This window comes from Erpetoichthys calabaricus, chromosome 18, assembly GCF_900747795.2.
Source record: "Erpetoichthys calabaricus chromosome 18, fErpCal1.3, whole genome shotgun sequence".
Classification (NCBI taxonomy): domain Eukaryota; kingdom Metazoa; phylum Chordata; class Cladistia; order Polypteriformes; family Polypteridae; genus Erpetoichthys; species Erpetoichthys calabaricus.
In genome coordinates, this window is record NC_041411.2 from 24,540,703 (window position 1) to 24,556,802 (window position 16,100).

The 16,100-nt window shown below is 39.0% G+C and overlaps 1 protein-coding gene across 2 annotated transcripts in view; it reads right to left on the reverse strand.

Moving 5' to 3' along the window:
• srrm4 (serine/arginine repetitive matrix 4) overlaps nt 1-16,100 on the reverse strand; it is a 159,132-nt gene that overhangs the window by 39,799 nt on the left and 103,233 nt on the right. For both annotated transcript variants that reach the window (XM_051921076.1, XM_051921075.1), the window contains exon 2: nt 6,216-6,335. In XM_051921076.1, coding sequence (XP_051777036.1) covers nt 6,216-6,335 — 120 coding nt within the window. The remainder of the gene's footprint in view (nt 1-6,215; nt 6,336-16,100) is intronic.

The window sequence follows — 16,100 nt, forward strand, 5'->3', positions numbered from 1 at the left end:
AACAGTGATCCTTTGCTGGTGGTGCTTGCTTTTAAAATATGAATGTGGATGGAAGAGAGAAAAAAAAGGTAATTACTAACAAATGCGTAAAGCAGTGGCTCCTATGCTATGAGCATTAATAGCCATTGAAAGGCCACTTAAGTGCGGAGCTGCTGATTACTGGGACGCCAAGTACACATTATGTTAATGGGACCTGTTTGTACTTTGCTACAATGCTTTTGCCATTTCAGCCCTTAACAAGAGTTTGCAGCTCAGCACTTGCAGCCCTTCTAAAGTGCCAATTATCCTTTGTTGTTAATTTTGCCTACAGTATCAAAGTGCATGATGATGAGGACAACAGCAGGAAATATTATAGTTTTCTTTAAATTTCAATACCTATGTGCTGAATTCTGCAGGCCATTTCACATTCCAGGTGACCGCTGTACAGTATTTGAATTTCTATCAGAAAAGAATAAATTATATCCTCTGATCAGTGTGAACCAATTACCATTTCAGATTTCTAGCTACATACAGTGAAGTGATAGTTGCTTAAAGGTATTAAGACTTATTGGCATTTATTCTTGACATGCACAGCACTGTTATAAACAGCAGTAACCTTTTTTGTATCTTTCTGTAGAATGCCCACTACTCGAGGCCAATCAAAAGCAGCTCACACTGACAATGGCTTGAGCCTTCCTGATGTGTATTGCTTAGAGTGTCTATGAAAAGTTTTCACCCCCCTGGAAGTTTTCACATTTTATTGTTATATAACGTTAAATTACTCTTGAATTTTTTTTTTTTTTTTGACATTGCTCAACAGAAAAAGTCTCAAGTGAAAACAGATCATTGCAAAGTGGTCTAAATTAATTACAAACTAGGAGGCTTTGCCCCCTGCTCGCTTCACTCGCATACCATCCGGGGAGCGCTATGCACCAGCTTAGCATCTCTGCCGCTCACGTTGTGAGGGGGGCTGAACGCACGCTAAGGAGATGCGGTTGGATCAGCTGCTGGCATGCTGCTGCGAGCTGTGTGTTCTGCTTGTCGCGCTGCTCGTCGATCATTTAAAAGCCTGTACAGCAGCTGTCCTTTTGTCTCACTGCCTTGCCTCGGGGACATTAAAGTGTCTCTCGCGGGACGTCAAAGTGACTTTCTGAGAAGATCGTGTCTCGACCCAAGATTTTTTTATTATAATAGAGAGATACAAAATTAAAATAACCGATCACATAATTTTGGCAGCCATGACAACTTGGAGTCTATGTGCACAGGTCTCTGCATATTTGGACTCTGCCATTTCCCCTCATTCTTTCTTTGCAAAACTGCTCACACTCTTGTCAGGTGTCAAGTTGATTGTGACTGAACAGGCTTTGTCAAGTCCAGCCACAAACTCTCAATTGGATTGAGATCTGGAAACTCCAGGTCATTAACACCGTTGTATTTAAGACATTCCTGTGTAGTTTTGGCTTTATGCTTGGTGTCCTTATCTTGCTGGAAAACACATTTTCTCCCAAGGTGCAGGTTTCTTGTAGACTGCATCAGGCTTCCCCTACATTCTGCAGCATGTATTTTATCCGCTACCCTCATAAGTCTTCCAGGGCCTGCTGCAGAAAAGCATCCCCATAGCCTGATCCTGCCATCACCATGCTTCATGGAGAAGATGGTGCATTTTTTGTAATGTGCTGTGTTCAAAACAAGCTGTTTAGTTTGATGGCCAGAATGCTCAGTTTTAGTCTCTTCGGATCACAGAACCTTCTGCCAGTTTACTTCAGAGTCCACTATGCAGAGATCTGTTTTCACTTTGACATTAAAGGGTCTTTTTCTGTTGGTCAATTTCAAAAAAGACAAATTTAATCAAGCTGTGATTCAATGTTGTATAACAATAAAATGTGAAACCTTCCACAGATGTAAATACTTTTTCATCAACACGATATCTAATATGGTATTTAATGTATGCTGTTGTGCACTTTGTCTTTGTGGCATTTATTGTGTATTCTTTCTGTTATATTAGTCTGACTAGTCTGTGGGAGAAACTCAAGTGGAAATCTCATTGTATTGTACACATGAGAACTTGAAGCAAAAACTTGGAGAAGAGACCAGAGCACCTTTACAGTTGGACCTCAGCACAAGGTTGGGGATGAGGGAGGGATTTGGGGGTTTGGAGAAAGAAAGGAAAAAAAAACAAAATCAGTAGTGAACATGGAATTTAATACTCTTCATAGCCATTGCTATGTTTGGATAAAGGCATCCATTTTCTGGTACTGGATTGCAGGATTATACAGTATATACTGAATTAGGTGAAGCACACTGGGACATGGAATTTTCATGCAGGCTTTTTATGAGTTGACTGATTGCTATCTGTGGCCTTTGCCTCCAACTTAATATTCAAAAATCAATATCGCTTCAAGATTAAACAAGGTCAGCCCCCACTGCTCAACTGTCGGGTGTTTCACAGTGTACATTTTAAGGGCTCTAAACACATTTTTTTATTAATTTAAAGCAACTGCTGTTAAGGGTATTTCTCAGGAACTGGTAAGGACTAACAGTGACCTTGTGCAGGGTATGTAATAAGTGTGTGGTTTGTTGAAAATCAAAAAAGAGCCTTTCCAATCTAGACACATTATGTTAACTGTGATAATGAAAATTCCTCCTTTTGAAAACACTTGCTTCTCCAAGTGCCTTGGCCTCTCTCTTTCGTGCAGTTCTATTTTTTTAAAGCTCCATTCTTTCCACTTGTCTACCAAGATCCTGTCTGTTCCAATTTCTTCTATCACCTTCACTCAACCTTCATATGCTGAGCAGCCCCCAGCGGAGCCGCCCTGGTGCTCCTGAGCATTTGAAAATGAGCTTTAAGCTCTGAAAACCTGATAACTACAGGCCGGAGTGGCAGACTATGTCACCAAATGCCTGACCTGCTGTCTTGTCAAAATATGCTGCTAGAGGTGGGTTTCTTTGGCAAACTGCTTATTTGAAGTTTAATCCTGCCTCTTCCTTTATGAAAATGAGTGGAATGTCAAGAAAATATCTAAACATCCACCGACGGAAAAATAAAGCAGATTTTCTTTAGCATCGTTAAGTAAACCCGATAAAGCAGTGTCTTGCATTGAGCTTTGGCAAGCGGTGTCATCTTTAGATTTCTGTTCTATAAACACATCAGCCTTCAGCTCTGCAAAAGCAATGGTTTGACAGTGTAAATGTAGGGCTGCTATGAGACAACCTCGAGTCCGATATCTGTAACACTTACAGCAAAGGCTCTGGGTCATTTCTTTGACAGTTCAGTATGGATAAGCTGATGGCTGGTGATTTCCAATATTTTACAAAAATTAGAAGTATTATTACTTAAGATGACATAAAAATGGATGCAATCATGAGCAGCATTTGTTTTTTAGGCTCTGGGCAGATGAACCAACAAAAAAAAAAAGGTATTTTTTCACTTTCAGCTGCAGAGCTTCATATTTAAATCACATCCCTCGACAAATATGGCAAATTGTTCATAATATAAATGTACAATATGGAACAAGTCTCATATTAACACAATAAAAATCTTTACAAAAAAATATACAAACACCTTATAATGATATTTAAGTGTCAATAAACGGTTTTTAAGTTTGTCTATAAATTGTATTTTTACCAAATAAACACATTCCTATTTTAACAGGTTAGAAAATGTACTGTCCAGTGCAAAAAGTTATCGGATTTGAAAGTTGTAGCATTTTCTACTTATTTGCTTTGTCAAAGAGACATGGGTATGCGTGATGTACGATTTGTTCACAACGCCATCCCACTGTTCGCACTGGCAGGCACAAGCACCGGGAAAGCGCAATAAAACTTCATTGCCGCTAAACTCTGTGCCACCACTCCCTGTGCAGTAATGGGTTAATATTTATCCACCTTAATAAAAGGACAAGTGTCTGTGTATATCTGCGCCCGTCCAGGTACTATTTCTGTCATTTCAAAAGATGGTACATGCATTGTAATTGTCATTCCAACAAAAGGTACATTACAAATATTAAAACAGCTTTTACAAATGGCATATAACAGAGACTTATGCATTACCATTTGTTATTCTAAGAGATGGAGCATCACAAACATTAGCACTGCTTTTACAAATCCCATATCAAATGGCAAATAACAGACTTATGCACTGCATTTGTCATTCCAAGAGATGCTGCCACAAAAACATTTGTAGTAATGAATTTTATTATTACAAATGTTTGTGATGCACAATTTACTGGAATGACAAATGCATTGCATTTTATTATTACATGCGTTACAAAACAGGCGATATACTTCAAACATTAACAACAACATTGATTACTTAGATTGCAATCCATTTTAGCTGGTTAGAACAGGTTGTGGTTAATTAAAGGGTTAAAAACTTTTTAGTGAATAACTGGGCTTTGTCAATTTAAGAGACTAATATAGAGCTGGTGTTATCACATATTTTCACTTGCTCTTTTCCCTTATTTCTGACTTGTTGTGTATGCTGTTGATATATAATTAGGTTTAATGTGTATTTATTTTGTTTCACAAAAGTTGTTATTTTGATACAATTGCACTGATTAAATTTAGTTTTGTTGTGATCACACAGTTTTCTTTTAGACATAACATCACCTCTGTATTGTTCTTTATGGTCTGAAATAGTCATTTTATAATTAAAAAAATCACAATTGTGTGAGTTGTTTAAAGGCATGAGCATTTTTAATTAAATGATGGAGCTTTGGTAGTTTTCCACACACATACATCCAGCAGTCACAGGTAGAAAACACTGGAAGCTTCCACAAAGGTACACTTCCTGATTCAAATGCTTGGGTGATCACATTATTCCTTTCCCTGGTTGAAATAATTTGTCTCATTGTTTCAGAAATCGCTACATTTATGTTAATGCACTGAATGTACTGTGCTAAACTCAGCAGCACAAGCTTGGAAGATGCAGGCTTCATGCTTGTTTTTGGATTCCTAGGTCCTGTTGATAATGTTTAACTTTTTATTGCATTTATATGACATTGCTGAGTTTGCCAAAGGAGAACTCCATAAGTGGACTCAGGGCATGTAAGCAGGGAATTTTAAGAAACCAGGTTTCTGTCTTAAGCAGGCTGCACACCTTATCATAGTTTTGTGTGTGCAGGTGAAGGTATTTTGCATCTCATTGTCCATGTGCGTGTTCCCGAAATGCCCTTTCACATTAGAATTTTGGCAGTGATTTTTAGTTTCATGCTTCATTTACATATTCTTTAGCAACTTGCAGGCAAATGCAGTGCACACCTGTGACTGCCAGTTGTGAAGTCTGACAAACTCAGCAACTCCGCTCAGCCAATCTAAGTTTTGTCCAACAACATTTGTCTTAAGTCGTAGTAGTAGGCTTGGGTGTATGCCTGAGAAAACAATGCATACAATGAAGCTACAAGGAATAATGAAAACATGTGCTTTGGACTTCACAAACAGAAGTGAAAATTGTCTGTCTAATGTCTTATTTCATGTATCCTGACATAATGTAAAGAAAAAAAAGGGTTGAGGGCGCAGCTGAACTTGCTGTTGCTGGAAAGTATTTGTGCAGCACCAGTGTGGTCAGAAAGCACAATGTCAGAAAAAGGGACGAAACTTAAAACTGTTTTGGAAAGTCATCATGGAACTATCTGTGATTGTGGTGTAATCTGACAACCTCAGATCAGCAACTGCAGTTGCCCCCTCTGACTAGAAGTCATGTAATGGGCAATCTAGTGTTTCTGCTCATGTTAAAGATGACCATGCACTGGTGAATGCAAACTGATGCTGTACAGGTAAAACAGCCCTTTGATGATGTGCCACCCAGGACAGTCATGCTTTGCCCCAGTACGGACAGGATATGGTCTGATATCCCTTACCATGTAATAAAAAAAATGCACTGAAGGATAAATAGATTTAAAAGCCACCTTTGGGAAATTAGAAATAATTTGGTATTCCTAATTCACAAGGCACCCCCAATAATTCTTGATAAAGCCCTTTCCACCCTGCAGCATCAAGGCTGTCTGGCTTGCAGTCACACAGCCTCATTTTGTTTGAGAAAGTCCAACGAGATCCTCACATCAGCCCCTGAGCCCAGTGGAAGTCATTAAGCATTGCTCTTCAACTCTTAAGCTGTCAGTTGCCTACTGTGTCTGCTGTTTGAGCTTGTGCACCCCTAGGTGCAAACGTATTAGACAGATCAAGACTAGCCAAGTACTTTGATATCAAAGAGCAGAAATGCCTGGAATGAGGCTTACCTGGAAGAACGAGGGCTGTGGTGTTTGCTGTCCTTCACCTTGGCACATTCGTTTCCTCTGGAGGTCTCCTGGGTCACATTGATGCTCTCAGCTTTAGTCTCTTCTGCTTTTTTCTGTGTGCTACATAATCAATAAAAAAAAGCATATTTAGATGGTCAGGTAAAAGCATTAAGCACAATATGTGACAAGTAGAAAGACAGCTGTGAATTGATCATGATGTCACCGTCACACAATACACTGGTTAGAATAATGTTTGCATGAGAAAATAGCAGTAGTGTGCTATAGGAATAGTAGATGACAAAGAATTAATGTTAAACCCTTATAAGGGGACAGAAATGGTGGCTAATTGTTAGGTTATAATGAAAACTGAAAAAGTTGAGTAATGTAGCTCCCATATATTCAGCATCAGAGGATGTCTTGGAATGCAGACTGACCATCTTCACTGGCAACACTAGAGAGCAAGCCGAGTGTGCCATGACCCGATTTTCAGTATTTCTGCCTTCCTGCTCTCATTTGCATATCTCTTTCCAGGCCCCAATCAAATCTGAAGTGTAACAATGTCAATATTCAAATGAGCTGTCAATTTAAAAGCTCCTCGTTTACCTACTTCAATTACTCTGACATTCCCTGCCTGATTTACACATCTCAAGGTTGTGAGACAATGCCCTGAAGCTCTACAAGGGAATTTAATACTTAAAGGGAGGAAAAAAGAATGGCGAAAGCAGGATGACAGCAGTCGGCATGGCTACCTAGAACCAAGTGTGTTCAGACTAAATGTGCAACTGGTTTTAAGTACGATGTTATTTCTAGCTCATATGGCTCTGTGTACTCTCTACTGAGGAGCATTTAGATTCACTTTACTGATTTGAGTCATTTTACCCGTTTAAGTGAATCATTTCTTTTGATTCGTTTAGAGTCTGGTGGATATGTGGAGGCCCAGGGGAGAAGTCCCAAGTATATAATTTAATAATTCTTACATTATTTTGATATATATAATATATGTGTACAAATATGTGCCAGTTTATTAAATATCAGTTTTTAAATTTATATGTAATTATAATAAAAATAATTAATTGTATATAAATATATAATTATAAATTTAACATGATAAATTATATACCATTGTCCTGTTTCCATACATAAAGCATGATAACACATTTTTAGATGCATAATAATAGTGAATTATTAAAGTGAATAAGAAATGTACAATTCATAATGATTCATTCACAAATCAAATAAACAAGAATTAGACTGGTTCTTAAATAGTGACTTGTTCACGAATCAGATAAATAAGAATTGTTAGGCTGGCTCTCAGATCACAAATCGCATCAACAAGTATCAATATCAGATCAAAATCACATCTGATCGCAAATCAGATCAACAAAAATCAATTAGACTGGCAGTAACTCATTGAAGAATCAAATGAACAAGAATCATTAGACTGGTTGTTGGGTAGTGACTCGTCCATGAATCAAATTACAGTATTGCGATATTGAATGTATAAACACAAATATCTTAAGCGTACGAAACAGTAAATCACGTGTACATAGTGAACACTGGTGACGCACTAACAACAGCTGAGGGGTGAGTGAGTCAGGCCTACATTCCCACAGTCGCCAGCTCCTTGATCACTTGCTCAGTGCAGTTGAGATGACAAGTATAGTATTCATGTGCTTGGTACAGTATCCATGACTAAGCTTTTATGAATTATAAGAAAAGTAGTGTAGTACATTTACAGGTTCACCTCAGATACCTCATTAAATTGGGGCACAGATAAATGAGGTTCTACTGTACAAAAACTGAGTAGCATTAAACAGAAGACAAAAACTTTTAAAATTAAAAAGGCTATATTTTTTCAGAAATTTTAACACATTATATTACAATTTACATTTAATCGGAGTCAGTATATTTTTTTACCAACTTCAGTAATCCAGTAATTACTTCTGACTCCACAGCCCTGCAATAATGACCCTAGAAACCTAGAGGACTTCTCTGCTGCCATCTTTCAGTTCTGTGGAACAATGACAGCTTGCCGTTGCACTTATGCTGGTACCTTCTAGGGGCATATTTTCTATTTACAGCTATCCTCTTTGCATCCCAACATTACAGTTTTACACCATTATATATACTGTATACAGTATTTGAATAAAGACTACATGCTGCATCTTTCTAGTATGCAGCTACATTAGACAAACCCATTCATTCTCCTGCTCATCCACAAGTGTCATCTTCCTCAAACAGTGTTATTTTTAATCTCAGGTGTAGGTAGAGGTTTATTACATCTTATATTTAACGAGGCACTCAAGTAGTTCCACTGTAAAGTATACTTCTTGTATTTGTGTGTGCTGCACTTTAATTTCAGCTTTCCAAACGTTTTCTTTCTGTGCTGTTTGGGGACACAAAACTGCCTAGTGGAGCATCGCATGCTCTCTGTGCCAAAACTGCATCACCTACAGGGTGCGGCACTTGTCTTGTTCCTGCTCTTTACTGAAACAGGCAAAGCTCAGGGGTGAACTTCTTAATGTGGCAAATGCTAAATGGGTGTCTGCCGTGAACTCAGTTAAATTAAGCTGTCTAAACTAATCTACTTTTCATTGAATTGCTTCAGTAGCAAAGACGCTGCAACTTACAAATGTATGGCAGTGTTTTGGGAACTTTGTGTCTCACCTTAATTTTAGAAAAATATCATTAATGTGGTATGGAATTTGCCTGCATTAAAGTAGGATATGTGGATATTTGTTATGGAGCTCAGTGAGCAAGACAAGGATTAACATGATGCAGTGAAAGAGTGGCACAGTGGCTGCCTCCCCTTTCCAGCACTCTATGTTGACAGTATACACTCTCCCAAGGGCTGCACGGGTTTCCCGCTGACATCCCCAAAACATGTATTAGATTCATTAGCCCTGGTATTAGAAAGTGTGGGTAAGCAAGAGACAGACTGGTGCTTCATCCAGGAATCTTTCCCTGCAGTGCTCCCAGTGCTGCTAGGATAGGCCCCAGCACCCCACAACCTTGAATTGAATTAAGCAGCTTTAAGAACATGTACATGCATTTACGCATGTATGATCCTGTGAGGAGCAGAGTTCTTTTTTCATTGTAATCACAGAAGTAGGGAGACACAGTGGCGCAGTGGGTAGCGCTGCTGCTGCCTCGCACTTAGGAGACCCAGGTTCACTTCCTGGGTCCTCATTGCGGGGAGTTTGCATGTTCTCCCCGTGTCTGCGTGGGTTTCCCCTGGGTACTCCAGTTTCCTCCCACAGTCCAAAGACATGCAGGTTAGGTGCATTGGCGATTCTAAATTGTCCCTAGTGTGGGCTTTTAGACTAATAAATATTGAAATAAAGACTTTTCCATTGATATGCCTGGATTAGAATGTAAATAGTTTAACAAAACATGAGGAGACCATTCAGGAGACCATTAGCTGGCTTGGCAGGCCAATAGCCAAGCTGTCCCGGTCTCTTAAACATCTCCTCAGAAATGCTCAGATTCACTTCTCTTCTTAAACCAGGAAAACCAATTTTTCCATTTACTTTCAAATGCAACTTTAGGATTGTGGGGGTGAGGCAGAACTTATCCTGGTAGTATGTATGGAACCTAAAAACAATGCAGAATGGTAAAATGGCAGTCATTTTTAACATCCATCCATTATTACAATTCACATTTTTAAAGTGGGTCTGTGGGTGCAACCAAATGTTTAAGCAAAGGCCAATGTCTGTACAAATTTAAGTGCATATGCTTTTATTGTATGTACTCAGTTCTCTTGCTAAGGGATATGGTGTTTTTATTTCTGTTTGAACTATTGAGCTTTACAATGTACTGTAACAGATTTTTGATTTATGGACAAAAGCACAGCTGGCCAGCAATATAGTTACTATAGCTCTGATTTAATCCACACCTTCCACATTGCTCTTAATGAACTGATTGATTGCCACGCTAACGTTAGAAAACTGTGACAAGAACTGGCAATTCAGCCAAACAAGCCTGTTTTTCTTTTCATCTAGATTGTCCAAAACAGCATCAAGTTGTGATTTGAAGGACTGCAGTCTTATTCTCTGCCACACTACTTGGCTTGGTAATTTATTCCATGTATCTACAGTTCTTCACATAGAGAAAAACTTTCAAAATGGTGGTGGTGGTGGTGGGTTGCTGGGCAGGGTGTATCCTCCTTGGTGATTTTAGCCTGAAACACTGCACAAACGTTTTATAGACACTCATTTTGGTGATAGTCTCACCAACGGTGTCACCTGGTTCGATCCGCACATCTCTAGTGATGCCACTGAGGGTCTAAATATGTATTTTAAAGTGGTAGCCTCAGTGTTTAAAAAGTCTGAATTATTTACTGAACTCTAACATCTTCTAACCATGTACTGAAACATTTTAAAAACATCACAGACTCACTGAGAAATGAAGCCTATTCCAGCAGCACTGGGCACCAGGCACAAACTAGATTTGGACATGACTCTAGTTCACCATGAAGCAAATTCATTCAACTCAGACCTACCAGTTAAGCGAACACACTTCTTGGGAGCATGTGTGGAAAGCCATGTCACCCACAAAACAGTAACTGGGCAACAAAGCCCAGTTCTCTGGAAAATCCGAGCACATTTCTCCAGTTTTGATGTCACTACACTGGTTACCTGTGTCATTCAGGATTGCCTTTAAAATTCTGCTTATGGTTTATAAAGCCTTAAATAATCTTGCTCCATCTTATATATCGGAATGTCTGACACCTTATATTCCAAATCGTAACCTTAGATCTTCAAATGAGTGTCTCCTTAGAATTCCAAGAGCAAAACTTAAAAGAAGTGGTGAGGCGGCCTTCTGCTGTTATGCACCTAAAATCTGGAATAGCCTGTCAATAGGAATTCGCCAGGCTAATACAGTGGAGCATTTTAAAAAACTGCTAAAAACACATTATTTTAACATGGCTTTCTCATAACTTCACTTTAATTTAATCCTGATACCCTGTATATCCAATTCATTATAATAACTATTCATGGTGGCTCTAAAATCCGTACTAACCCCCCCTCTCTCTTCTGTTTCTTTTTCCGGTTTCTTTGTGGTGGCGGCTTGCGCCACCACCATCTACTCAAAGCACCGTGATGTTCCAACAGTGATGGATTAAAAGCCAGAAGTCTGCATGACCATCATCATCAAGTCCTTCCGTGAGAACATTAAACACAAAGAGGACTATTTCATTTTTGTTAGGTAGAATGCCCAGAGGGGGCTGGACGGTCTCGTGGCCTGGAACCCTTGCAGATTTTATTTTTTTCTCCAGCCGTCTGGAGTTTTTTTGTTTGTTTTTTCTGTCCTCCCAGGCCATCGGACCTTACTCTTACTCTATGTTAACTAATGTTGTCTTACTTTAATTTCTTACTTTGTCTTTTATTTTTCTTTTCTTCATTATGTAAAGCACTTTGAGCTACTTTTTTATATGAAAATGTGCTATATAAATAAATGTTGTTGGAGCTATTATGAAGTAATTATTGTGCTGCCCTGTTAATTATTTTCAGTATACCTTATTATACATGTGACCTCTTTACAATATATGAAGAACAACACATTTTCCTAAAACTAACAAGTAGCTTGACACAGCTAAGTAATACTCCATTTACCAATAAAGACACAAGTCTGTATGAACGGTTTTGCAAAAGTGAAGTTACATAACTTAAAAAAACAAAGTGCATTTGGCCGTGTTATATTTTAAACTGGGACAGAAACAGTGACATTTGTAATGCCACGTTCTTCTCAAAAAGAGACAGCTGCAGGTGAATTACCTCCTGGAGTGCAGCAAAGGGGCAGCAGAAAGGTCAGATAGCCATTATACATCTATGCCACACAACTACTGGAGACTGATCTGTTATTTACGGTATTAGGACTCGCTTGTTGTTTTAATCAAGTTTGGCCCCGTGTGTTTCAGTAGCACCCAGGCATAATGAATACAGAGCTAGCAATTTGTACAAAGTTACTTCTCGTGGAATGAATCCAGTTGTCTCTTTCACTTGATAAAGACAGTTGATGTGCTTTCAAGATATGAGATGAGGATTGTGGCTTTTCAGACACTGGTCTTGTTTAAAACATGGGTAGTTCCGCCATGCGACTCCAAAGAGGCCAGGTGCAACAGTTTTCCTATTTCACTTCTTATATATAAATTCATAACAGTGGATTCAGCTTTCCTTACTTTTCATCACTCTCCATAAAACAACTTTTAACTTGTTTATTAAAAATGATGGGGCAGCCGGTGCGGCAGCAGTATGTATTCAGCCACCTGTGGCATTTTAGCTTCACAGAGAAAGCAAGAAAACAAAACTGGTTAAAGAATGATTAGACAGAATCCTACTTTCTATTCCTCATGTTTAAATTAAAAGAAATAAAACATTACTAGGAGATCAAGAAAGGTCGTTAGTCAATTCTCAATGAGTTGGGACTATTCATATAATAAAAATCCACCTTAATAAAAATAAAAGTGTCTATGTGTCTGTGTCTGTGCCCATCTGTGTCTGTCATTACAAAAGATGGCGCATCCAAACATTTGTAGTAATAAAATGCATTGCACTTGTCATTCAAACAGATGACACTTCAAAAAAATTAAGGCTGCTTTTATGAATCCCATACCAATTGGCATATAACAGTAACCAATAATCTCCAACTGCAGAGCCATAGCAGCATATGTCGCTGCAGGTCTACACCTGCAGTTCTAGACCAGCAGTTACAGGGCAGAAGTTAAGGGTAGGGCTTAGTGATGTTAGGATGTAGCATAAATGGTTAACTTAAGGTTTTCATGTTTGTGTGGTTAGCATATATCGTAGACTTGCAGTATTGTCAGCTCCACCCCAAAAATGCTGGTGGAGACCTGTGATCCCATATACCGAGCGTGAGTTGTCTTTGTCACGTTCTCACCATGTACTTAGATGGAACCAGTGTTGGGTCTGGCTTCTAGGTTTTGTGTTTTAGCAATGTTCAAGTGTCAGGCCTGTACTTATCATACCTGGTCTATCATCAATTATGGTGAAACACATTTGAAATATATTATTACATGAAAAGGGTGAAACAGTAGTGCAGTGATTAGTACTGAAGTTTCATGGATCTGGCCATTCTGGTCAGATGACCCTGTGGTGTTCATGTTGGTTTTGTTCTGTGTACTCCATCTCTCTTCCCACCACAGACATGCAAGTTGGGTTAACTGGCAATTCCAAATTGTCCTCTGTGTATGAGCTCAATGTGCACCATCCAAGACTGTTTCCTGCTTTGTACCTTATGCTGCCACAGTAAACCATGAATTGAATTAAGCTGGTTGTTGCAGCAAGCAGATATACCAGCATGCCCTAAAGCTTACCAATTAGAACAGGCCACTGTTTCAGTTTGCAGTGTGCTAGAATCAGCTTCAAACTAGCCAAGTTTTAATAATTCATCTGTTCTGTTTATTCACATTTTTCAAAACATCTCCACAAAGTGCTTCCCGTTTTCCATCTCAAATGCACTTTCGCTCACTTTCCATCTGTGCTTCACTGCTGAGCTGCAAGAAGCCGGCTGTATTCATTTTCTTGATATCTTTGCTCATGGGTGTTCTGCCTGAATTTTAACTACCAGTACTTTAGATACCTTAGAAGCAGTTGTAGGCTTTAGATTATAAACATCTATTTCTTCTGTCTGTTCGGTTGGATTTTCACAGGTCTTTTAGCACAAAGCGTTCACAAATTATATTAACTTCAAAATGCTGTCACCCGTGTACTAACATGGGCTAAACACATTTAAGCCTCACCTCTCCAATGCCTTGATCAAAGTGGTCTCCTGTCAATGTTCCTTTAACTCCAGTCTGCTGTTTACCCCCAAACACTCTTTACACAATTCTCAGGCAGTGCTTATTTCGCTTTAGCAAACCTCGATTTAAAACTCTCCATTACAGATGTAACCGTGTCTTTAATTTTCTAATCGGAATCTTTTGTACAACATACACCAATCCAGTACTGCTGCACCTCTTACAGTATATACTCCCATCGATTGACATCAGTACAGTTTAGTGTATTTCATGCTATCATGTACAGTGGCATAAAAATTTATGTGGACCTGGGAAAGAGATACAGTCAGAAAGGGGTATAGGGGTGGGTTTCATTCTGAGGGCCTTAAACAGCAGAACATATGAAACTTGCCTCTGCTTAAATCCATTAGGATTTTGGCATTGATCGGCTCACAGAGGTGAAAAGTAAATGCAGAATGGGTTGCCTCTGCCCCCAAATGAGCGGTGTGAGATGGAACCAGTGGTGTGAATGTGCAGGTAGAGGATGTGGCTGGAAAAAGATCATTGGAGCCGCATGGAAGACCACTGGAGGGAGACAGAGGAAGGAGATGTCCTTCAGTAAACCCTGTTCAGGGGACTGAGGGAGAGACACTGTGTTTCACAATGAATTAGGCTACCACCACTAGTGATGATAAAATGTTGACCAAATAAAACAATCCAAAATAAAGGTCTGTCAAGTACAACTACTAAAGGACAGAATTCAAATATATCTCAGTATCAAATACTCAACACTGAAAGCAGAATGACAATAAATATTCAGAAGAATAGACAAAGTGATAAATTATACTGTATATAAGTAACTGGCAGGATTATAACACTCTAAAACATTATTTGGCTGAAGCCTTTATGCAAGGTGACTTACAACATTTAAGATACGATTGATTATATTTCTTTTGTTTTTCCAGTTGGAACCCAGGCAGGTGAAGTGACTTACTCACGTTCATATGGACTCAGTATTAGGATGGAACACAGAACCTCGTAATTTGAAGGGCAAAGCCTTAAACATCATGCCACCATCATACCAAAACAGAGAGATGTACAAGTCTATGTGCACTTTAAACTGCATCACAAAAAAAATCAACCAACTGGTTGCTTAAAAGGGTTCTAGCCTTCACGATCTAAGTTGAAACTGAAAAGTTCAGGCAACACATGAGCAACGGTATGGGGAGAACACTGCAGGGTAAAAGGATATGTCCAAGCAAACCAAAAACAGGCCAGCAGCACCAAGCACAAAGAAAATTTCACATACTCCAAAACATTTGATTATGAGGACTGTGATGAGCTTATCATTATCATTTTAACCATCATTTTAAAGTGTGAATCTGGCTTGGAATTCAGTGCAATTACTATCAGACCTGAGTCAGGTTCAGGGTGACGTGTAATGATCTACAGTGTTAAGTCTGAGTAACTCTTAGGACAGTATTCTGCTGCCGTCAAGTGGATGAAATTACATCATGCTTGCAAAAAACACTTGGATACTTCTAAGCTTTCTACCACTTTGTGGTAACCTATCAATATTCATGAAAAAGAAAACCATAATGGCAAACAAACAGCTGTAAAGGCAAATTTAGCACAAACTGAAACAGAGTCATTTCTTGAATTGAGCGATAGTGATGATGATGATGTGAATTGGTCATCAGACATTGACAAGGAAAGTGAAATTGATGCATGATACCGCAGTGTATGACCAAACCGCTGTGATATGTCTGGTGAATTTGGTCATGTGAACCTTCATAGTCGTGTGAAAATAACTGCATGAAAAAATGCAAAATTGAAATTGAGTCCAAGGACAAGCAAGACGTTAGCGGTCTCAGCACTGTTCTTAGTGTGGTAACTGTCAAATGTTCACGTCAAGTGAAATGTGGAGGTCGTTAAGCTTTCTGCTATGGTTGTCAACAATAACACAAGCGGCACATTGATCATGCAGATCATGCACTGACATTATACCCTCTCATCCGCAAGCAACAGATAAATAAGTGCGCAAATACACTTCTGTCATCCTGATCGTGACTGTCTCAAAACACATCACATGAAGGACGAGTACTAAATCTGTATCAGGACAGCAGTGAATACTAGACATAACTTTT